This window comes from Eumetopias jubatus, unplaced genomic scaffold, assembly GCF_037043125.1.
Source record: "Eumetopias jubatus isolate StellerSeaLion01/CBP00866 unplaced genomic scaffold, mEumJub1_p1.0 scaffold_12, whole genome shotgun sequence".
Classification (NCBI taxonomy): domain Eukaryota; kingdom Metazoa; phylum Chordata; class Mammalia; order Carnivora; family Otariidae; genus Eumetopias; species Eumetopias jubatus.
Window position 1 is genome coordinate 107,474,550 of NW_028274818.1, and position 23,437 is coordinate 107,497,986.

Consider the following 23,437-nt stretch of genomic DNA (forward strand, 5'->3'; position numbering starts at 1 on the left):
TAATGTAATTATTGACATGGTCAGGCTTGAATCTACCCTTTTTTAGAAATAATAGCTGTGTTGAAATATAATTCACGTAACATAAAATTCACCCTTTGAAGTGTACAATTTGATGGCTTTTCTTGTGTTCACAGAGGTGTGCAACCATTACCACTGTCCAATTTCGGGGCATTTTTTCCCCTTCCCCCCCAAAGAAGCTCCATACCCATTCACATCACTCCCCATATTCTTCCAACCCCCCTAACCCTAGGCAGCCATTACTCTCTGTCTTCTATGCATTTCTCTATCTTGGACACTTGGACATTTCATATAAATGAAATCATATAACACGTGGCCTTTTGTGTCTAGCTTCTTTTCACTTGTTACAATTGTTTGAGGGTTCATCCATGTTATATATCAGTACTTTGTTCCTTTTTTTTTCTAAATTGACTTTATTTTTTAGAGCAATTTGAGGTTCATAGCGCAATTGAGAGGAAGGTACAGATTCCTCTTGACCCCCTGCCCTGCACACATGCACAGCCTCCCCCATTATCGACAGTCTCTGCCACGGTGGTGCATTTGTTACCACTGAGGAGCCTACATCGACACATCACTGTCACCCAGGATCCCTAGTTTACGTTAGGATTCACTCCTGGTGTTGTAGAATCTGTGGGTTTGGGCAAATGTGTGTGGCCACCATTACACTGTCATGGAAAGCAGTTTCACTGCCTAACAATCCTCTGTGCCCCACCTGTTCATCTCTCTCCTCTCCTCGCATGCCTGGCGATCACTGATATTCTGACTGTCCCCATAGTTTTGCCTTCTCCAGAACGTCGTGTCGTTGGAATCGTACAGCATGGTGTCTTTTCAGATTGGCTTCTTTCAGTTAATAGTATGCATAGACGTTTCCTCCGTGTCTTTCCACGACCTGATAGCTTGTTTCTTTTTAGCTCTGAATAATACTCCATTGTCTGGATGGACCACAGTTTATTCATTCATTCATTCATTCATTCATTCATTCATTCATTCATGTACTCAGGGCGTCTAGGACATCTTGGTGGCATCCAAGTTTTGGCAGTTTTGACTAAAGCTGCTATAAACATCTGTGTGCAGTTTTTTTTATGTGTGGACGTAAGTTTTCAACTCCTTTGGGTAAGTACCAAGGAGTGTGATTGCTGGATCTATATGGTAGGAGTCCGTTTCGTTTTGTGAGAAATTGCCATAATGTCTTCCAAAGTGGCTGCACCATTTTGTATTCCCAGCAGCAATGAATGACAGATCTTGTTGCTACACATCCCTGCCAGCACTTAGGATTAGTGTTTTGGATTTTGGACATTCTAATAGGTGTGTGGTGGTATCTTGTTTTAATTTGCATTTTCCTAATAACATGATGTGGAACATCTTTTCACGTGCTTATTTGCCATCTGTGTAATTTTGGTGACATGTCTGTTAGGATTTTTGACCCACTTTTTACATTGGGTTGTTTTCCTAATGTTGGATTTTAAGAGTTCTTTATCTGTTTTGGAAAACAGTCCTTTATCAGGTGTGTCTTTTGCCAATATTTTCTCCCAGTCTATGGCTTGTCTTTTCATTCTCTTTATGGAGTCTTTTCACAAAGCAGAAATGTATAATTTTAGGGAAGTCCAGCTTTTGTGGATTGGGCGTTTGGTGTTGTAGCTAAAGATTCACTGCCAGACCCAAGGTCATCTAGATTTCTCCTACATTATCTCCTAGGGGTTTTTTAATTTTGCGTGTTAACCTTTGGGCCTGTGATCCATTTTGAGTTAATTTTTGTGAAGGGTGTAAGATTCATTACATTCACTTTTTTGCATGTGGCTCTCCACTGGTTCCGCTGCCATTTGTTGAAAAGACATATCCTTTCTCCATTGTATTGCCTTTACTCCTTTGTTAAAGATTATTTGACTATATTAATGGGAGTCTATTTTTGGGCTCTTTTCTGTTCCATTGATCTGGTTGTCTTTTCTTTTGCCAATATCTCACTGTCCTGATGACTGTAGCTTTTACAGTAAGCCTTGTAGTCGGGTACTTCCAGTCTTCTGACCTTGACCTTCTTCCATCTTGAGCTGTCCATTCTGGGTCTCTTGACTCTCCATATAAACTTCGGCATTAGTGTATTGATATCCACTTCTGGGATTTTGAGTGGAATTGTATTGAATCCATAGCTCAAACTGGGAAGAATTGACATCTTGACAATATCAAGTCTTCCTATCCATGAACATGGAAAGTCTTCTTTGATTTCTTTCATCAGAGTTTTGTAGTTTTCATCCCATAGATCTTGTGCATATTTTGTTAGATTTAGCCTAAGTATTTCATTTTGGGGAGTGCTAACGCAAACAGTATTGTGTTTTAAATTTCAAATTCCGCTTGTTCATTGCTAGTATGTAGGAAAGTGATTGACTTTTATATATGAAGGTTGTAAAATGTGGCCTTGCTGTAATTGCTAATCAATTCTAGGAGATTTTTTGGTTGATTCTTTCAGGTTTTCTACATAGACACTTAAGTCCTCTATGAACAAAGGCAGTTTTATTTCTTCCTTCCCTATCAATATGCTTTTTTCCCCCCCTTGTCTTGTTACATTAGCTAGGACTTGCAGTATGATACTGAAAAGGAGTGGTGACAGGGGACATCCTTGCCTTGTTCCTGATCTTAGTGGGAAATCCTCTAGTTTTTCACCAGTTAAGTATGATGTACGGTTTTTATAGATGTTCTTCATCAAGTTGAGGAAGTTTTCTTCTATTCCTAGTTTACTGAGAGTTTTTATCATGAACTGATGTTGGATTTTGTCAAATGCTTTCTCTCTACCCATTAATACGATCATGAGATATTTCTTCTTTGGCCTGTTGGGATTACATTAATTGATTTTTGATTTTTGAATGTTGAACAAGCCCTGCATAACGGGGATAAATCTCACTTAGTTGTGGCGTATAATGTTTTCTCATACATTGTTGGATTTGATTTGCTAATATTTTGTTGAGTATTTTTTGCATTTATGTTTATGAGAGATATTGGTCTGTAGTTTTCTTGTAGTGTCTTTGTCTGGTTTTGGTATTCGAGTAATTCTGGCCTCATAGAATGAGTTAGGAAGAATTCCTAACTCAAGAATTCCCTGTAGAGAATTGGTATAATTTCTTCCTTAAATGTTTGGTCAAATTTGGGGCGCCTGGGTGGCTCAGTCGTTAGGCGTCTGCCTTCGGCTCGGGTCATGGTCCCGGGGTCCTGGGATCGAGTCCCACATCGGGCTCCCTGCTCCGCGGGAAGCCTGCTTCTCCCTCTCCCACTCCCCCTGCTTGTGTTCCTGCTCTCGCTGTCTCTCTCTCTGTCAAATAAATAAATAATATCTTAAAAAAAAAAGTTTGGTCAAATTTAACAGTGAACTCATCTGGGCTTGGCATTTTCTGTTTTAGAAGGTTATTAATTATTGATTCAGTTTCTTTAATAGATAAAGGTCTATTCAGATTGTTTATTTCTTCTTCTGTGACTTCAGACCTTATGGCTGAATAATATTCCATTTTATGAATATACCACATTTTGTTTATCTCCTTTTTTTGTTTTTGTTTCCATTTTTGGGCTATCGTGAATAATGTCAGCTATGAACATTCATGTACACGTTTTTCTGTAGATATGTTTTCAGTTCTGGCTACAAATCTAAAGGTAAAATTGCCGGGTTATTTGGTAACTTTATGTTTAACCTTTCGAGGAACTGCCAGACTGTTTTCCAGAGTGGCTGCACCACTTTATATTTTCCACCAGCAGTCTGTGAGGGTTCCATTTTCTTCCCCAGTTCCTCCCCGATACCTGTTATTATGTGTCTTTTTGATGATGCCTTATTTCTTGGGGAGGAAGCCATTCTAGTGGGCTTGCAGTAGTATGTCATCGTGGTTTTGATTTGCATTTCTCCTGCTGATGTTGAGGATCCTTTCATATGCTTAGTAGCCATTTGTATGTGGAGAAATGCCTGTTTAAATCCTTTACTTATTTCTTAATTGGGTTGTTTGTCATTTTGTTGTTGAGTAAGAGTTCTTTGTATATTTAGCTATAACTCTCTCATTAGAAACATGGTTTGCAAGTATTTTTTCTCCCGTTCTGTAAGTTGTCTAAAGTTTTAAATTTTGATGAAATCCAAAGATACCACTTGTACTTCTGGGGTTTATGTAAAAAACGTATTGCCTAACCCAAGGTCACAAAGATTTAGTCCTGTTTTCTCCTAAGAGTTTTATGGTTTGTGACTTATATTTAGGTCTGTGATCCATTTTGAGTTAATTTTTGCGTATGGAGTAATGTAGGGTTCTTTTGCATGTGGAGATCCAGCTGTCCCGGTATCATGTGTTGAGAAGTCAAATCTTTCCCCATTGAATGCTCTTGGTGCCCTTGTGGAAAATCAACGGAACATAAATATGAAGGATTATTTCCAGACCCTCTGTTCTAGGCCATCAGTGTATATGTCTGTTCTTAGACCAGCAGCACACTGTCTTGATTACCATAGGAATCACTGTAGGAGGCTTTGAAACTGGGAAATATGAATCCTCCATATTTGTTCTTCTTTTTCAAGACAGTCTTGGTGCCTCAGAGACCCTTGCATTCCATACGGATTTTAGGATTAGCTTGTGAATTCATGCAAAAAAACCCACTGGGATTCTGATTAGGAATTGTGTTAAATCGATAGATCATATTGGGGAGTATTGGCATCTTAACAATGTAAGTTTTTTGATCCATGAACATGGGATGTCTTTCCATTTATTTGTGTCTTTAATTTTTCTCAAAAGTGTTTTATAGTTTTTACTGTACAAGTCTTGCACTTCTTTTAAATTTGTAAGTATTTTTTTTGATGCTCTTGTAAGTTGAATTCATTTTTGGAGTGTTCATTGCTAGTGTATAGAAATACAATTGATTTTTGTATATTGATCTTGTATCCTGCAACCTTGCTGAACTCATTTGCTCTAGTAGATTTTTTTTTTTTTTAAAGATTTTATTCATTTATTTGACAGAGAGAGACACAGCGAGAGAGGGAACAACAAGCCGGGGGAGTGGGGGAGGGAGAAGCAGGCCTCCCGCTGAGCGGGGAGCCTGATGTGGGACTCGATCCCAGGACCCTGGGACCATGACCTGAGCCGAAGGCAGACGCTTAACGACTGAGCCACCCAGGCGCCCTGCTCTAGTAGGTTTTTAGTAGATTCTTTAGTATTTTCTGTAATATGAGATCATGTCATCTGCAAATAGAGATAGTTTTATTTTTTCCTTTCGGATGTGTATACCTTTTATTTCTTTCTCTAGCCTAATTGCCTGAGCTAGAATCTTCCATATAATGGTGAAAAGAAGTGGGAAGAACAGGTATCTTTGTCTTCTGATCATAGGGGGAGAACATTCATTCTTTTACCATTAAGTATCATGTTAGCGGTGAATTTTTATGGACGTCTTTGTCAGGTTGAGGAAATTTCCTTCTATTCCTAGTTTGAGTGATTTTATCATGAAAGAATGTTAGGTTTTGTCTGTTACTTTTTCTGTGTCTATCGAGGTGTTCGTGTGGTTTTTGTCCTTTATTAATTGTCCTTTATTAATATGGTATTGATTTTCTTATACGTCGAACCAACCTTCTATTCCCGGAGTAAATTTCACTTGGTCATGGTGTATAATCTTTTGTTACATGTTTCCCGATTGTGTTCATCTGTGTTCATAAATTGTTATATCTTCCTAAGGGATTGACTATTTTATCGTTTAAATATGTCCTTCTTTAACAATTTTTGTCATAAGGTCAGTTTTGTCTGCTATTTAGCATAGCCAGTTCAGCTCTTTTTCAGTTGCTATTTGCATGGTACACCCTTTTCATCCTTTGACTTTCAGTCTTACCCTTCTGTTTTATATCTTTGGTGCTTTTTCTTGTCTGTTCCTCCTTTACTGCCTTATTCCTTGGGGAGGAGGCAGGTGCACAGGACTCTGGGTGGGAGTCAGGGACACGGCCTCGACCCTCTGCTGTGTCACCGTGTGGCAGGGAGGCCTCGGCGCATGCTCCCCACTCTCTGGGCTTCATGCCTGTCCCCACCCCAAGGCCCTCCAGAGAACACTCCCCCCCCCCCCAGGCACCGTTCATGCTGCCCCACTGGCCTCCTCAGGTATTTATCCTCCAAGAGGACGTTACTCTCGCAGTTCCGACTTCCCCTCTTCCAAGCAAGTGTCCGCTGTCCGTCACTGCCCTGTCCACCCAGCAGTCCTGTGCCTTACGCGACGCCCCTGCAGTGTTGGATTGGGTCTAGGTTTTCTGGAGGGAGCTGTGTCGGTGGGGCCTCATTCCGTCACACCCAGCAGCAGAACTCCAGCCTGCATTTTATGGCCTGCACCCTAATCAGCCATGAAAGCCCCCAGCTGCCTCCCTGTGCAGTGGGAAGTCTGTTAACAAAAGATTAATTAATGGGATCGTTAAGCTTTGCCAGTGGCTCCCTCCCACGGAGTGCGCCCCCTCCCAGCCCGGCCCCGCTACAGCGGCTGCATCTGCTAGGCGATGGGGCTGGGCCTCCCGGAGGAGCCCTCGTGGGCGGGATGCTGGCTACCCAGGGTCAGTAGGCCTGGGGTAGTGAATTGGGGATCCGCTTCTGGGGGGCTGAGCAGGACAGGGTCGGCAGAGGAGGGCGGGCACCCGACAGTGGGATATGTGCCCGTGGTGCTGGAGGTGTGGACAGAGGATTCTCCAGGGTGCCGAGCGGGTCTTCTCAGATAGGAGACTGTAGGTTTCCAGGTAGAGGCCAGGAGAGAGATGGTGCTCCAGGGGCCAGCAAAGCAAAGGCCTGCAGGTTTGAAAGGATGGAGCACAGCTGGGCATTGGAGAGAGGTTTGTGTGTAAAGGAGCCCAGCAGCTCCAGGGTTTGGATGGAGCCTGGTCCCTTGTCTGTGGGAAGGGACGAGCCTCAGGGGTGACAGGAGGGGGTCGGGCCCCAGGGTCATGTGAGTTCCGGTGAGGCCTACCCTCTAAAAGGGAGTAGATGCCAGGGACCTCCCAGCTCTGAAGAGCGGCTCCAGGAAGTGGAGGAGAGGCCCCCCCACCCCCACCCCCAGGCTCGGGGATTTCATGTGGGCTTTCCACCTGCCTCCCCTGGACCTGCTGCCCCTGAGGCCCTCCCCAGCCTGCCCTGGCTTCTGGGATTCCCATGGGGCACACAGGAGGCAGAGGGGAAGCTCACATGGGGCCAGGCAGGAATCTTCACGTTCCCAGATGATGGTCTTGTGGGGAGGCGGCAGAGTCTGGGCAGCGACAGGGGGTGGGGGGAAGGTTCGGGCCAGCAGTGGGGCCAGCAGGACCTGCCACTCACAGGTGTGTGGCCCAGTGAGTCCTCCCCCTCCTCCTCTGGGCCTCAGGTTCCTTTCCTGGAAGTGAGAAGCCTCCCTTGGAGGAGGGGTGGAACTGTGGCCTTCTGCTGGTGGCCAGGGCATCTGGGTAGGTGGGAAGTGGGGGTCCCGGGAGCCCCTGTCCACAGCCCCTGCCCTCGTCCTGCATCCAGGCACGGAGTTTGAGTACACCGACTCGGAGAGTGAGGTCAAGGTGCGGAAGAGGTCGCCTGCTGGGCTGCTGCGGCCCAAGAAGGGACTGGGGGAGCCAGGCCCCTCCCTGGCCTCGCCTGCGCCCAGCACCCGGGGCCCTGGCCCCACCAGCCCTGACAAGGCCAAGCTGGCAGCAGAGAAAGGGCGCAAGGCCCGCAAGCTGCGGGGCGCCAAGGAGCCCGGCTTCGAGGCAGGGCCCGAGGCCAGCGACGACGACCTGTGGACGCGGCGGCGCAGCGAGCGCATCTTCCTGCACGACGCCTCGGCCGCCGCCCCGGCCCCCAGCAGTGCCACCCCGGCTGCCGCCAAGCCCAGCCGCTGCGGCAAGGGTGGCCCGCTGAGCCCTCGCAAGGACACCGGCCGCGCCAAGGACAGGAAGGACCCCAGGAAGGTAGGGGCTCTGTGTGGGGGCGGGGACCGTGGGAAGGGGCCCCGACTGCCAGGCCCTGCTCCCCCCAGCTGCAGGGGCCACCCGCTGCCCGGGGACCTGGCCTCAGAGGCACTGAGCACCCTCCCTCACAGAGGCGCCCTCCCCTCCCGTCTCGGGGTAGCACTCTGTCGTGGGAGTGAGGTGCATGGACCCCAAAGGAAAACAGTGATCCTGACGTGCAGTTATCAAAATACCAAACCCCCGGCTTGTGATACAGAGGTGCTCCGTGTGCTTCTTAAAGAAGGTCTCTGACATGGGTGCCCGTTGCCGGGTCGAGTAAGCGCCGTCACTCAAGTGATGAGCGTGAACCATAGGTCAGGGTCTCTGTGGTAACGGTCAGGCGCTACGTGACAGTGATTCTGTCGGTGACAAAGTGTGACGCTGTCCATCCTCCTGTGGTGCGTGGCCTTCACCCGTAGCTGTAGGAGAATCTCAGCTCTTCAGAAGTGAGTGGAAGTCAGAACTCCCTGAGTTCTCTGCCTGGGCTCCCCAGCTGGAGACTGCTTGCTTTCTGAGCACTCTAGGACGGGCAGACCTGCTGCCCTCCTTGCACGGGCTGCTAGGAAGCTCATGGCCATCTGTCGCCCCCTTGGGTGCTTGCGTTCAGACTCCACAGCCGGCGCTCGGCAGTGGCCTCTGAGTCAGGCCTCCCCACCCCCAACCCTGATGGAGGATGATCTCTCGGCTAACAGGGACAGTCTAGAGGACATTGTGATGAGGCAGGAGACTCGGCACTGATTTCCCATACCGGGCGCTCGTGAGGAAGGGGCCGCATTCGCGGGTCCTCCGCACCTGTCTGTCCACGGCCGAAGCCCTCTCAGCTTTCCCCAGGCCTTGGAGGGAAGGCGCTGGGATGCTATGGAATGCTTAATGCTCGTGATCCCACCAGGTGGTCCACGGTGGGGCTCAGGCAGGTTCTGACCCCTTTACCCGCATACATCCTTTATTGGTAAAGGGAAACCTGTTTTGTCTGCTCACGACCCTCTGGCACCGACTCCCTGGAGTTGGCAGAGGGCCGCGTCCCCAGCCCACCCCCACTGTCCCTGAGCTCCTGACCGAAGCACCAGCTGTGTAGCAGGGGTTACCAGGACCCGCTGTTCGGGGTCGATAATTACCAGAGGGACGCACAGAACCCGGGAGGCACTTTCCTTTCTATGACCATTTTTCAGGAAGCAGACGGTTCAGCAACAGCCAGACAGAAGAGATGTCCAGGGCAAGGGAAAGGGGAACAGTGTGGCACTTCCCTGCCCTCTCGAGGTGCTCCTGACCTGGAAGCTCCCCGAACCCCTCATGTACAGTTTCATGGGGGCTTCATCACTTGGGCAGGATTGATTATTAACTCAGTCTCTGGACCCTCTCCCCTCTCCTCTCTCCGGAGGATGCGGGGTGGAGCTCAGAGTTCCTGGCTTCTCCTCCTGGCTTGGTGTTTCTGGTGAGCGGCCCTCATCCCGGGGCTAGCTAGGGACTTACCCGTAGTCACCTTGTTAGGACAAAAGATGCTCCTATGATCCAGGAAATTCCAAGAGGCTTAGGAGCTCTGGGTCAGGAACCAGGGGCAGAGGCCGACTATATATTTCTTACCATGTCCCCGTATCACGAGACCCTGTGACGTAGGTTACTCATACAACTGGACTTTACAGGTGGCCTTGTCACCCTCCCAAGGTCACGGCTGCTAACGACCATCCAAGCTGAGCTTTGAACACCCCCCCTGGGCCACACTGGCCCCTGGGCCCTTTGCCAAGGTGCGGCACCCTGTGTCGGGGAGGAGGCAGGGGGCTCACCCGACCCCAGCCTTCTGACGACACAGTGAAAGACTAGAACAGAACAGGCTAATTGTCAACGAAAGGAGAAATCAGATACCCATGAAATCACCCCAGGAACAGCCACTGTTTGTAGTTTTGTGAGATATACTTTCGTATCCTTTTTAGACTTGTACATTCCCATTTTCCATCAGCCTTATTTTACCTTTTTTTGAAGGATTTTTATTTACATATTTTACGGTGCGGGGGGAAGAGGGTGAGAGAGAAAGAATCCTAAGCAGACTCCCCGCTGAGCACAGAGCCCGATGCGGGGCTTGAACTCAGGACTCTGAAATCATGACCTGAGCCAAAACCAAGAGTTGGATGCTCAACCAGGTGCCCCTGGAGTTCTTTTCTTATTTTAAAAAAATAAGGTTCCCAGAAAGGGGCTTCTGGTCAATGGGAAAGAAACAGTTATCGGTAGTTGTCCGATTGGAACAGTGATTTGGAGGTTGCAGAAAAGGAAGAAAATACAAGTCCACTCAGAACTTGTCTTGCTGTCCCTTGTGCACGATGGACGGATGAGCTATTTACAACAGATGTTTGGGGGAAAAGGCAACAGAACCACATGACAGACGTTCCTTCAACCCCCCAGGATGCCTTCTGATTTCAGAAATGTGAACAGGATGAAGGCATGCTTCCGAAACGAGAAAATATGTCGCTTTCTTCCCCCCACAAATGGCGATCCACACCGAATACCTTCTATCCCTGTACCATCATCTGCTTTGTCCCTTACGGTGCTTTGTGCTGTGGACGTGACTTCCGCTGTGGTCTTTTTTAACATTCGCCCAGGGTTCTCTTTTTATGTTTCTTCATTTCCCACATCCTCTGGTCCCTGGACTTGGTTGTTTTGTTTCAGGAATGTGTCTTTTAAGAAACATAAAGTGACCCTGCCGCCCGCCCATCGCCCCTGGGTTGTGCACACCCGTAGCCTGAGCTTGCTTCTTACACCAAGTACCCCCACTTTGTTCTTCCCACTGCCGCCGTGGGCCTAAAAGCTTATAACTGGATCTGTTATGCACCAGTGTTTCCCGAAGGTCCCAGGACAGCCAGGTTGTTGGTAGTGCTCTGCTCTGATGCACGAAGCCTGGTGGGGGCGATCTCGGCACTCTGGGACCAGTTTCCACGCGCCACTGGCAGGGACAGGGGACCGTCCGTGGGGGGGCTTGGAGCCGGGATGGGCGTGGCTCTCCCGTCACTGCTGGGGCACCCCAGAGGCAGTCAAAGGGTTTTGCCTGCTCCTTCTGGAACATGCCTGTGGAACTGACCGGTACTGTCCTGTTTCTGTGGCATCCCTTGGAAGGGCAAAGTGGAGGCCGCCTGTGCATCCATGACTGGGGGGTGGTTATAAATGACCTGTGCCCCGTCCCCCAACACACACACACACACACACACACACACACACACACGGCTGCACGTGAGCAGCTGCTGCAGCGAGGCAGTCTCTGTGTATCTCAGACATACTTGTCGGGGGCGGGGAGTTGCAAAGCAGGACTTTTGGTAAATTCCCATCTGTGTTTTTAAAAAAAAAAAAAAAGTACCGTGTGTGTGCAAATGTGTCTGCATAGCCTGTGTGTTTGCACGGTTGTTATGTGCTGGTGGAAAGTTCTGGAAGGATGCGCCAGGCAGCCGGTAGTGATTCTAGTTAGCGCTGTGTACTTGATATAGGATGCACTGGAGAGGAAGTTGCGCCCATATGCACTTGGCTACTTTCTTTTTTCTTTTTACAATTAGCAACATATAGTAGTAATAAAACAGTTAGGATTAAGAGCAAACATACTTGCGGGAGAGGAGGGGAGCTGTTTTGTTCCTCTCCCTGGAGGGCGAGTGGTGGGGGAGGGCGGCCTCTGATGGCACCTCTGTTACTTCCTCACCCAGAAGAAGAAGGGGAAGGAGGCCGGCTCAGGGGCTGCACTGCCCCCGCCCCGTGTTGCTGCCCTGCCCCCTGAGGCCCGGGCTCCCCACACCAGCTCCCCGGCCACTGCCAAGAGGAGCAAGGCCAAGGCCAAAGGGAAGGAGGTGAAGAAGGAGGTAAGGCTTGCCGTGCCCAAGAAAGGGTGAGGTCCCTGTGGGAACGCCAGGACCGGGGTGAGCTGGTGTGCCTAGCCACCGTGCCGTCTCACCCCTGGCCAGGCTGCTTGTCCTCAGACCCACTGTGTGTCTGGATGTGCTGCCTCAGCACGTGCAGGCTTGGTCATCCGGCTTGTGGCCCCATTTTGCCCTCCCTCTGGCCTGTGGGGTGAGGCCAGCTGGACCCCCGCTGCACATGTGGCAGGTGCCCCTGCGGCCTGACTGTGACCCCGGGTTTCCAGGGAGGGTCCTAAGCAGCAGGACTTGGCATGGTGCGTCCTAAGCCCATTGGCCTGCTCTGCTCTGTCCCCAGAATCGGGGCAAGGGGGGAGCTGTGAGCAAGCTGATGGAGAGCATGGCTGCCGAGGAGGACTTCGAGCCCAACCAGGACTCGAGCTTCTCTGAGGATGAGCACCTGCCTCGCGGTGGGGCCGTGGAGCGGCCGCTAACTCCGGGTAAGTACCCGCGATGCCGTGTTGGCTCTGGTTGGCAGCGTGGGGATGCAGGAACTTCCCCTGGGGAGGCGGTGGGCAGGGGCTGAGCCCACAGGGAGTGAACGCGCGCAGGCGCCTGGTGTCTGAGGTGAACCGAGGGGGGCCAGTTTGGTAAGCTGGTGGGGGAGGAGGCAGATGGCCCAGTCTCGCGGGCCGTGAGCCGAGTCTGGTCTTTGCCCTACTGAAAACAAGCCGTCAAAGGTTGTAAGTGGAAGTCGGTGCGGTCAGATAGGTTTGGAAAGTGCTCTCTGACTGCTTTGTCGAGGACAGATTGTGGGGCGCTGAGGGGGACAGGGAGTCCAGGTAGGAGGCCCCTGTGAGGATCCTGGCAAGCGATGGTGGGCTGCAGTGCCGTGGGCAGCATGGTGGGCGATGGGGTGGGTTTGGGCTTGTTGGGAGGGAGAGAGGGGCTGGGGGGTGGGTGGGCTGTGTGAGCAGGTGAGAAGGGGTGCAGACAGGTGGTGGTGGGGTGGGCATGGAGGGACCAGGGGCATATGCTTGGCACTTGGATCCAGGGGTCTGGAGCCCGGACGTGAATTGGGTGGGGCAGGTGCAGAGAACAGGATGAGCAGGGCTGAGGAGCGTCGTTGCCTGGTCGCGAGTGTATCGTCCGCTGTTGCTGTGTAACAAACAGCTCCTCAGCGGTAGATGGCAGCAGGTGTCCGTGTCTCGGTTGTCTGCAGGGCAGCTGGGCTTGTTCCCGCAGTAGCGGGATGGCGCGAGGGACCGCTCTGCTCCGTGGCCATGCTGCCAGAGGCCCACGAGGGCACGTGGGAGCTGATGAGGCCTCTTAAGGCCTAGGTTCAGAATCGGCACTCGGTCCCTCCTCCCTTGTGCCATTGGCCAGAGAAAGTCACGTGGCCACACTCAGCGTCGAGGGGTGGGAAGTCCATGCACCCACGGTGAGGCTGTGGCAGGGGTGCAGGTGCAGGCGGGCGATGGACGTGCGGGCCAGCCCTTCTGTCCACCCTGGTGAGCTGTCCGGGTTTCTCCAGCCTGGTCACAGCAGGGTGGGGCCGGGTTCAAGGTCCCGCGGGGCAGGAAGGGTGGGCCCAGGAGTCCAAAGCAGTATGGCCAAGCCTGGTGGAGGAAAGCTGAGGAGCATCTGGATTTGGGGTGTCAGGAGCAGGCGGCTTGTTAAGCCAAGGGCGGAGGCAGCTTTGGGATGAGGACCGGCCAGGAAGTGGGGTGGGGGGCAGTGAGCGCGGACAGCCTCGCCGGGGAAGTTTGGCGAGGGGGGTTTGGCTTCCGCCGGGACCAGTGGCATTCCAGGTTGAAAGTCCTGGAGGTTTGGCAGAAGGGGTGGGAGGCGGGGCGATGACCTGGAGCCTCCTGCCCAGGCCCGAAGGGTGTGGTGGTCTTTGGGGTAGAGGATGGGCAGCACGTGCAGGCTGTCACCCCCGGTTCTTCCCCACTTGGGATGTTTCTGGAGACCTGGGTCAGGATGGAGGGTTTTGCTCAGGGCCGCACCGTGTGTCCCTGCATGAGGCCTGTCTGGGCACGTGGGTGGATGTGTGCACACACGCGGTCTGCAGTGGAGGAAGGGAGGCGGAGGGCAGGGAGGGCAGGTCTCCCGGCTGCCCCCTGGGTCCAGCCCTGCCTCATTGCCGACCGCCCTGCAGCTCCGCGCTCCTGCATCATCGACAAGGACGAACTGAAGGACGGCCTGCGCGTGCTCATCCCCATGGACGACAAGCTGCTGTATGCCGGGCACGTGCAGACGGTGCACTCACCGGACATGTGAGTGGGCACCTGGGGGACCTGGGGGCGGGGGGCAGCGCCAGGCTCAGGGACCGAAGACCCTCAGCTGGTCCAGTGTCCAGGGTGCTGGTCCTCTGGGGGCAGGTGGCTTTGCTTCTCTGAGCTGGGTGAATGGCCCCGGGAGGGCGGTGCTCTCCGCGGGAGGGCCGAGGGGGCATGGCCAGCCGCCGGGATGTGTTGGCCTCTCTTGGACCCGTGACCCCTCGCTGTATGGGGGAGGAAATAGACCCAGAAGGGACTTGCCCCAGGTTTATATAGGGCGTCAGCAAACCCCCAAGCTCCGACGTCACACCTGGGGGGCCAGGAGTTGAGGTCAGGGGTCCCTCTGGGAAGGTCCACGGGGTCTGTCCCCTCACCCTGTACGTGCGGTGGCCTTGCAGATACCGTGTGGTGGTGGAGGGCGAACGCGGGAACCGGCCCCACATCTACTGTCTGGAGCAGCTGCTGCAGGAGGCGGTGAGGGGCTGGGGCAGTGGGGCCCCTGGGCGGATGGGGGCCGGGGCTGTTCCTCATCACCCCTGGCGCTCAATCCTTGGCTTTCCCAGATCAACGACGTGAGGCCGGCCTCCACTCGCTTCTTGCCGCAGGGGACCAGAATCGCGGCCTACTGGAGTCAGCAGTACCGCTGCCTGTACCCGGGCACCGTGGTCCGAGGTGAGGCGCCCCCCAGACCCTCCCCGGCACACCCCCCCCTTGCCTCATTCGGTCAAACCCCAGCCCTGACGGGTGCAGATACGGATGGTGGTGCCGGCTCGTGTAGCTGAAACTTACAGGGCCTCTGGGCCGCCCGGTTCACGCGGTGTCCTCGGGCCGCAGGCCCTCAGTCTGCTCCCGTCGGCGCTGGCTTCACGCCCAGCTCCTTGGGGGGTCCCGCCATCTTTACAAATCCCGACATCGGGGGAATTCTCTCGATCCCCATCGAAGTCCTGGGGTGGAGCCTGCGCAACTGGCTCGGGTCACGCAGATTTCATTGACTGCTGTGGGTCTCATCCCCGACACTAATGAGTGAGGTCGGCTTTCTGATTCCACATGTGGACCGAGAGAGGGGACGGTGGCCCCCCAGGAAAGTTGGGGTGCTGTTAGAGTAAGAGATTGGGAGCTAGGCCGACGAAAATCACAGGAGCCCCGGAAGGTGCAGGTACAGGTTTCAGACAGACGGACACAGCAGATGCTCGAACAGCACTCCCCTTAGCTGTGGCAGACCCCACACTTTCAGGAGATGGGGATGTGGATATTCATTACCTTACAGAAAACACCTGTCACCCTGACCAGCTGGCCCGTGCGGCGCACCCCACGGCCACCCAGTGTCCATGTAGATGCAGAAGGCGGGAGTGGGGGTGCCGGGCAGGAGGGCCTCTGACTATGGCAACAGTTCATCGTGATCGGGGCCCCCGGGGCTTTCTGTCCCCCTGGACCACGATGGGGTCATCCTAGGGACTCCCCCTGGTCATCCCTCCGAGAACTCCATCTCTCTGGCTCCTGGGCCGCATCCGTGTCTTCCTCATTCCCTCGTCGTCCTAGAGTCTGCATAGCTTTCTGAGAAAGGGTGCGGGCGGTGAATCCCTCCAGCACGCGCATGCCTGAGGTCTCTTTATTCTAGCCCTGCTTCTGCGGTCATTGAGCTGGGGAGACATTCTAAGTTGGAAATGATTTTCCGTCACCTCTTCAGAGTCACTGGTCTGATACAGTTATCCGGCTCCGAGGTTGTCTGAGAAGTTCGATGCCATGATTACAGCCAGGTCTTTGTGGACTTGCTTTTTCTCTCTGGAAACTGTTAGGATGTTCTCATTATTCCTAGAGCTGGAATTTCATGGGGTTTTGTGTGTACGTGTGTGTGTGTGTGTGTGTGTGTGTGTGTGTGTGTGTGTGTCTCCGAGTCCGTGTGTCTTCATGTCTGTGTGTGCACTGGTGGGGACTTGGGGGCAGAAGGCTCCGTGAAGCAAATGTGCTCTGTGCCTGGCGCCTGCACTGACCCCCGTGAGCCGCCCCTGGGCCTCGCGCTCCCGAGCTGGGCCGCCCGCAGCACCTGTATCTTTTTTTCCTGTCGGTCGTCAGTTTCTTCACCCTTTTGTTCTACCTCCCGGGAGGTTTCCTCAGCTAACCCTGCCCTTCTGGCCCTTCCATTCTCTTGAATTTTTGCAATTCCTACTGTCATGTAAGAAATTCATGAGTTTTTCTTACTCTCTGAATCTTTTTTCTTCCTTTGAATGTTTGTGTCCTTGGTTTTTATATTATTTTGTTTCATACGTTGTTGCTTGTACCCGTGTTGCCTTTTATTAAACTTCTCGGAGAATGTACTGTTTCCCGGTCGGGTCTCCCCAGCTCGCTTGTCTCCTGAGTCCCCCTTCCTCCTTTCTTCAGCCTCCCCTGACCTCTCTGGTCCACATCTGCCTCTTCTGGGAAGCTGTCCTTTCGGCCCTGGTGGTCCGTAGGAAGCGGATTGGAAACCGTGGGCGTGGGCAGGCTTGTTTTGTGGGGACCCCAGGTCCCAGCACCTGGGGTGCGCCTGCTGCCGGCAGGCACACCACCCACGGCCCTGTCCTCGGGGTCTGGCCGGGCATCTGTGTGTGGGAGCGGGGTGGGGGTCACCACCCAACTCTGCTGCACCCCAGGCCTGCACCCTCAGCCTGTCCAGCGTCGGGGTCCCCTGACCCCTGCCTTCAGAGGTGCTGGGTGCGTCCTGGGCCTGAGCCTTGTGGGGCTCCCTTGTGAAAACCGGCCTCCCTCCAGGCCCCTGAGAGCAGGTGGGTGCGAAACGCCGCGCTCCCACCTGCCGCCAGCCCCTCGCCTGCTCCCTCTGTCCTTTAGGGTGCCCGCCCTTGCCTCACCCCCTGTTGCTTGGGGGGCAAGTCGGGACGCCGGAATGGGAGTGCTGGTGCTCCTGCTGGGACCACATGCTCTGAAGCTCACATTCTGCACCACTGTATACCTGCCCTTGCACATCTCAAGCCCAGTGCTGCTTACCGGCTGGTTTCTGCTCGCCTTGTGCCCCTCGGAGAACAGGGTCCACTGGCCTCCCTGACTCTGCCCCTCTGCCAATAGGCTTGCTCGGCCTCGAGGATGACGGGGACCTGATCACTGTGGAGTTCGATGACGGGGACACGGGGAGGATCCCTCTCTCCCACATCCGCCTCCTGCCTCCTGACTATAAAATCCAGTGTGAGTGCCAGCCCTGCTGCCCGGGGTGGGGGGGTGACCCCCACGTCCATACCTGGCGCCCCTGTGAGCCCGGCCCCGGGCGCTGGCCACCGTGTGGACCGTTTACACCCATGGGATGGCAATGGCAGGAACCGTGGCTGGGGCTCCCAGAGTGGGCGTCAGGGAGGGGCTCCCGGGGCTCCCCAGGCCTGCGTCAAGGCCAGTCAGTCTCCATTACTGAATGTTCCATGCTCCCCATGTCCACAAGAGCACCGAATTCCTGCCTCGGTCCTGCATGTAACACGAAGCTCGGGTTCCAGGAGGCGAGTGACTTCCAAGGTCCCACGACTAGAGGCAGGACTGCCTGACTTTCTGGGGCTCAGTGGTTTTTGAGCATCCTCCAGGTGGAAGGGGGGGATCTTGGCTCAGCTCCACCCGGTCCGTTCACTCGAGGAGCCCGCATGGAGCTTTTTGTGTGTGCAGACACCTGACTGCACCCCTGCAGATGGGGCTGCCCTCCCCAGCTGTGTAGCCCCTGCAGGCAGGCCAAGTGGGGTCAGCGATGGGGTTATCCAGCCCCCGGCCCTCATGACAGAGGATGCTCGGGCAGCCTGGAGAGCAGAGACCCGAGCCTGAGCCACCGCCTGTCCTGCTCTGCAGGTGCGGAGCCATCCCCAGCCCTCCTGGTGCCAAGTGCCAAGCGCCGCAGCCGGAAGACCAGCAAAGACACCGGGGACAGCAAAGATGGGGGCACGCCAGGGTCCGAGGAGCCCGGCGCCAAGGCACGAGGGCGTGGGCGGAAACCCGGCACCAAAGCCAAGAGTGGTATGTCGGCCCCCACTCGGCCGAGGCCGAGGCACAGGGGCAGGTGTGGGAGTGGCCGGGGACGGGCCGCACACCTCGGTGGGGACTTGGTCGCAGGGCCACTCGGACCATGTGACTGACGGATTGGGAAACTGAGGCTCTGGGAGGCACGTCGGCCTGTCGGGGGCAGAGCAGAGGTGGCTTTAGCCAGGGGGTTCACTGCAGCATTCAGGGTCGAATGCCAGGAGCCGAGAGGGCCGGGCAGCCACGTTGGGCTCACCACCTGTGTGATGACAGTGACGTGAGAGCCCAGAGCGGGCGCTGCTCAGGAACGGGCAGGGCCGGGCTGGAAACAGGGCTTTCTGGCTCGGGAAGCCCCTGGCCCTGGCCTCGCGGAAGCTTTTTCCTTCTCTCTCCTAGATAGAGCCGCTGTCCTGGAGGAGGGGGGCCCGGCAGAGGAGGTCCCCGGTACCCCGTTGGCCCTGGAGCCCATCAGCACCCCGAGTTCCAAGAAGAGCCCCCCCGAGGCCGTGGACAAGCGGGCCAGAGCCCCCAAGGCTCGTCCGGCGCCCCCACAGCCCAGCCCGGCGCCGGCCACCTTCGGCAGCTGCCCGGCTCCTGAGCCCTTCGGCGAGCTGCCGGCCCCCGCCGCGGTCCTGGCCCCCGCCGCCCTCGTCACCGTGCCCGTCACCATGCCCGCCACCCGGCCCAAGCCCAAGAAGGCCCGGGCTGCCGAAGAGGCGGCCGCCAAGGGCCCCCGGAGGCCCGGGGAGGAGGCCGAGCTGCTCGTCAAGCTGGACCACGAGGGCGTGACGTCGCCCAAAAGCAAGAAGGCCAAGGAGGCCCTGCTTCTGCGGGAGGACCCGGGGGCTGCGGGCTGGCAGGAGCCCAAGGGCCTCCTGGGCCTGGGCAGCTACCCCCCGGCAGCGGGCGGCGGCGGCGGCGGCGGCGAGCCCAAGGCCGCCCGGCCCAAGGCCGCGGACGGCGACCTGGCGCAGGAGCCCGGGGGCGGGCTCGGGTTCGAGGGCTCGGGCGACCCCAAGAGCCCGGACAAAGGCCAGGCGGAGCAGGACGGGGCCGAGGAGTCGGAGAGCGGCGGCAGCAGCAGTGAGAGCGGCGGCAGCGGCAGCAGCTCCGAGACCGAGGGGGAGGAGGAGGGCCAGGGCGGCAGCGGCCGGGACTGCAGCGCCTCCAGCTCCAGGGCGTCCTCGTCGTCGTCCTCGTCGTCGTCGTCGTCGTCGTCCTCCTCGTCCTCCTCGTCCTCGTCCTCCTCGTCGTCCTCGTCGTCGTCGTCGTCGTCGTCGTCCTCGTCGTCGTCGTCCTCGTCGTCGTCCTCGTCGTCCTCGTCCTCCTCGTCCTCGTCCTCCTCCACCACCGACGAGTCCTCCTGCAGCTCCGACGAGGAGGCGGCGCCCGCCCCCGCGGCCGGCCCCCCCGCCCCGCCGGCCCTCCCCGGCAAGGCGCCCAAGCCGGCGGGCAAGGCGCGCTCCGCGGCCCACTCCCCCGGCAAGAAGGCGCCGGCGCCCCCGCCGCAGGCGCCCCCGCCGCAGCCCCCGCAGCCCCTGCCGCCCAAGGCTCAGGCCGGGGCCGGGGCCAGGAGCCGGCCCAAGAAGAGAGAGGGCGTCCACCTGCCCACCACCAAGGAGCTGGCCAAGCGGCAGCGCCTGCCGTCCGTGGAGAACCGGCCCAAGATCGCCGCCTTCCTGCCCGCCCGGCAGCTCTGGAAGTGGTTCGGCAAGCCCACCCAGGTATAGCCGAGGGCGGGGGTCTGCGCCTGCGCGCCCTGGGGGGGCGGGGGGGGTGGGGGGGGCGGCGCCGCGGGGGGCGTGCCCCGAGTCTCCGAGCGAGGACACCCGCTCCGCCGGCTCCCCAGCCGCGGCCTCCCCCGAGCGGTGCTGCCTGTGCCCTTGGGCCCGGAGCCGCCCCCCCCCCCCCCCCCCACGGAACGCGCGCCAGGAAGCGGGCAGGGACGGGCCCCCGGGGCGGGCGTCCGGCTCCGTGCACAGGGGCTCTCAGAAGCCCACAGCCTGACTCTCGGCGGGAGCTTCCGCGCGCTCCCCTGGCGGCAGGACGGCCCTCGGCCTCGGGTGACCGCGGCGGTGACCCCAGCGGGAGGCGCCGCTCTCCCCGTGTCTGACGGCAGAGGTCCCAGGCTGGATCGGCTGCCCAGGCACCGACGACGGAGCGGAGGGAGAGCGCGTCCTGGTGGTCCAGGTCTAGGGTCCGTTGGCCAGTCCTGCAGTAGAGGCTCTTTCTCCAGAAAGAGCCCTCCCAGCCCACCCTGGGCCCCGTGCACACGCGGACGTGCTCCAACATGCACGCAGGCCCCCGGGAAGCTTCCGTGCGCCGTGGGGGGCAGCCCCCAGGGTCACCAGTCCACCCCGTGCAAGACTGGCTCCTTGCCCGGAGGTGCAGCTGGACAGCTTTGCCCGCAGCGCACCCCCCCCAGTCCCAGGCCCCCTGAGGCTGCACCCGAGGCGGGTCTGTAGCCCGCCCTCCTCCAGTGCCGGTCCCTGCCAGGGCAGGTGTAGGGACATGGGGGTTGACAGCGGCGAGCTGGTGGGGTCTGACAATGCACCTCCTGAGACCTTGGGGGTTTATGTCACGGCTGCTCCCTGAGGTATGTTAACGAGGCCAGAAAAGTGGGGAGGGAAGAGGTTCGGAATCGAGACCTCAGCTTGGGGGCTTGGGGGCCCCCTGTGCCAGTGCCTCTGGAGGGCTCTCCAGAAGGCGTGTGGAGCAGGGAGTCGGGGAGCACACAGCACCCCGCCCCCTCTCAGCTCCCGCTCTCCCTAGGGCTTCCCTGCTTTGCAGGCACTAACTTGAACCCGGGGCACAGGTAATTTGCTTTTTTGACCCCGCGGAGCCTAAGTTGTCTTTCAGCCCGTGGGGGTTTCTGGCTCCAGGATGAGAAAGCCTCTCCTGGCAAGGCCACCGCTGGGGATGGCAAATTTGAGTATGTAGGATCTTCCCTGACAAGCTGCACTCAGACCTTCCCCGCCAGGCCTCCTGGAGCTCTGGTCCCAGCAAGTGCTTCTGAGCCGAAGACGGGCACATCCTTGCTGTCTCCCCTCCACCGTGATTGGCTCCTGCCCTGTGTTAGCATCGGGGCCCTCACTGCTGCAGTGGACAGAGCCCAGGGCCACACTTATTGGCCACTTTAACAGAAAAGTCCAGGGGGGTGCGGCTTCAGGTACAGCTGGATCCAGGGGTCTGGAGGGCTGTCTTCAGACCCACTGGTGGGTCCGTGCTCCACACTTCAGTTGCTCCTTCCTGCCTTCACACTGGTCTCCTTCCCTCTTGGCAGCAAGCAGCCCCGGTAGCTTCCAGCGCATGTTCTACCTGCTCAGAAGTGACAGGAGGGAGGAAGGATCTTTTTGCGAGGGGTTCATGCTGAAGTTGGTAGAATGCCTTTGGCTTGGGGGCCGAGCCCACCTTTCAGCCAGTCACCGTGCCGGGAGGAGGACCGGCTGTCCACATTGGCCAGGCCAAGTCCTGTGCTTGCCGCCGGGGTGGCATCGGCCCCACTGGGGAGCTGCGTGGATTGAGGAGCAAGGGGAGTGCCCCGGATGCCAGAACCAACAGCCGTCAAAGAGGGGTTGGTGTAGAAACCATAGCCGCCCACCTCAGCTTGGATTCATCTTCGGTCTTGAGCTGAAAAGAATTTAAACAGTTTGTAGAACGTGCAGGAGATCAGTGACAAGGACATCAGAAAGTCTGTCCCCACTGGGGGTCTGAGGAATTAAAAGTAGAAAAAGAGGCTGCTGGAGAAGGTTGAAACGAGCATGTAGGCATCCCCTGTTTAGGCGAACTGGCTCAGAGTCACCCGGCTGAGTGAGTTTTAGATCTTAGTTCGAGCAGATCACGCGCCACTTCCGTGGGAGGGCTAAGCTTTGCTGAGGTCTGGTCTGACAGGGAGTCGCCCCAGAGCTGCCTGGGGCTGTGGTGGGTTTTGGGGTTTTGGTGTGTTCCCTCGTCGGACCTGCTTGTTTGTCCCTGTGCCAGCCCAGGAAGTGTTTGTTGAGTGACTAAGAAAAAGCCTGCATGCCCTGGGCCCAGCAGATGTGGGCCTCCTGCTGGATCCTGCAGTCCCCGGGCCGACCTTATAGTCAGGGGCTTCCCCTGGGGGTTGACATGGTCCCAGGGACAGCCCTCGGCCCATGCCCCCCCCCCCCCGACTGCCTCGCCCCCAGTCAGGCCACCTGGGCAGCTGACTCCCAGCCCCACGCTGCCTGTGAGGGTGTAAGAATGAGGCTGCACAGCCAGTGACCTGTGGCCCCAGGGGATGTTGAATGGCTGTGTGACAGCCGTGGGGGGTGGAGCCCTGTGCTCTGTCCAGAGGCAAAGCTGGGAGCCTGCGCTCTTCCCCCGCTGGACCTCACTGTCCCTGTCTGGAAGTTGGGGGTCAGGAGGGGGCTGCTGGGCCGGGCCGCGCGAGCCTCGTGGACAGCAGGTGCGAGGTCTGCGGGCCCTCCCAGGGGGTCCTGTGCCAGCGCTGCTTCGGGACAGGGAATGGAAGTCCCTCTTAGTTGCGGGTCCTTCGTGTCACTGTCAAGACACCCAGTGGGCAAAGAGATGGAGGAGGCTCCCCAGCTGGAGCGGGCAGGGGGTCTGCTTCCTCCCAGCCTGCCCCTTGCAGAACCCCAGAGCTCAGGGATCAGGCCACGGGTGGCAGGGCTGGCCTGGGCTGGCCTGGGGCCCCCTGACGTGCCCCCCCTCCGCCCCCCCCTGCCCCGGGGTCCCACAGCGCCGCGGCATGAAGGGCAAGGCCCGCAAGCTCTTCTACAAGGCCATCGTGCGCGGCAAGGAGATGATCCGCATCGGGGACTGCGCCGTGTTCCTGTCGGCTGGCCGCCCCAACCTGCCCTACATCGGCCGCATCCAGAGCATGTGGGAATCGTGGGGCAGCAACATGGTGGTCCGTGTCAAGTGGTTCTACCACCCCGAGGAGACCAGCCCGGGCAAGCGCCTCCACGAGGGCCAGGTGAGGCCGGGTGGTCAGAGCTTGAGGCCGGGGTGCCTGGCTCCGGGGTCGGGCGGGGCCGAGCCAGGCTCACCAGCGTCCCCGTCTGTCCCACGCGCAGCACTGGGACCAGAAGTCCGGCCGCAGCCTGCCCGCGGCCCTGCGGGCCTCCAGCCAGAGGAAGGACTTCATGGAGGTAGGGGCACGGGGTGGAGGCTGGGCCTCTCAGGCCCTCTGCACACAGCTCGGGGGCTGGGGGGGGGGGGCGAAGCTGGGCTCCGGTGGCGTCCGGCCCCTGACCCCAGCCCCATGTCTGGCTCTGATCTGCTGTCTGCCGCGCTTTGGGGTCCTTAGCCTTAGGGTCTCTCTGTCTTGGTCTGTGTGTGTCTGTCTCGGGATCTCTCTTGGTCTCTGCGTCTCCGGTGTGGGGGTGGAGGGCTCTTTCTCCGTC

At 57.0% G+C, this 23,437-nt stretch overlaps 1 protein-coding gene across 6 annotated transcripts in view; it reads left to right on the plus strand.

The window, feature by feature from the left end:
• The window catches only part of TNRC18 (trinucleotide repeat containing 18), an 84,954-nt gene that overhangs the window by 59,771 nt on the left and 1,746 nt on the right, over positions 1-23,437 (plus strand). For all 6 annotated transcript variants that reach the window (XM_088016747.1, XM_028088549.2, XM_088016746.1 and 3 more), the window contains 11 exons: positions 7,488-7,918; positions 11,635-11,787; positions 12,140-12,281; positions 13,943-14,060; positions 14,462-14,537; positions 14,627-14,735; positions 17,124-17,240; positions 17,880-18,044; positions 18,444-19,771; positions 22,771-23,007; positions 23,108-23,182. In XM_088016747.1, coding sequence (XP_087872873.1) covers positions 7,488-7,918; positions 11,635-11,787; positions 12,140-12,281; positions 13,943-14,060; positions 14,462-14,537; positions 14,627-14,735; positions 17,124-17,240; positions 17,880-18,044; positions 18,444-19,771; positions 22,771-23,007; positions 23,108-23,182 — 2,951 coding nt within the window. The remainder of the gene's footprint in view (positions 1-7,487; positions 7,919-11,634; positions 11,788-12,139; positions 12,282-13,942; positions 14,061-14,461; positions 14,538-14,626; positions 14,736-17,123; positions 17,241-17,879; positions 18,045-18,443; positions 19,772-22,770; positions 23,008-23,107; positions 23,183-23,437) is intronic.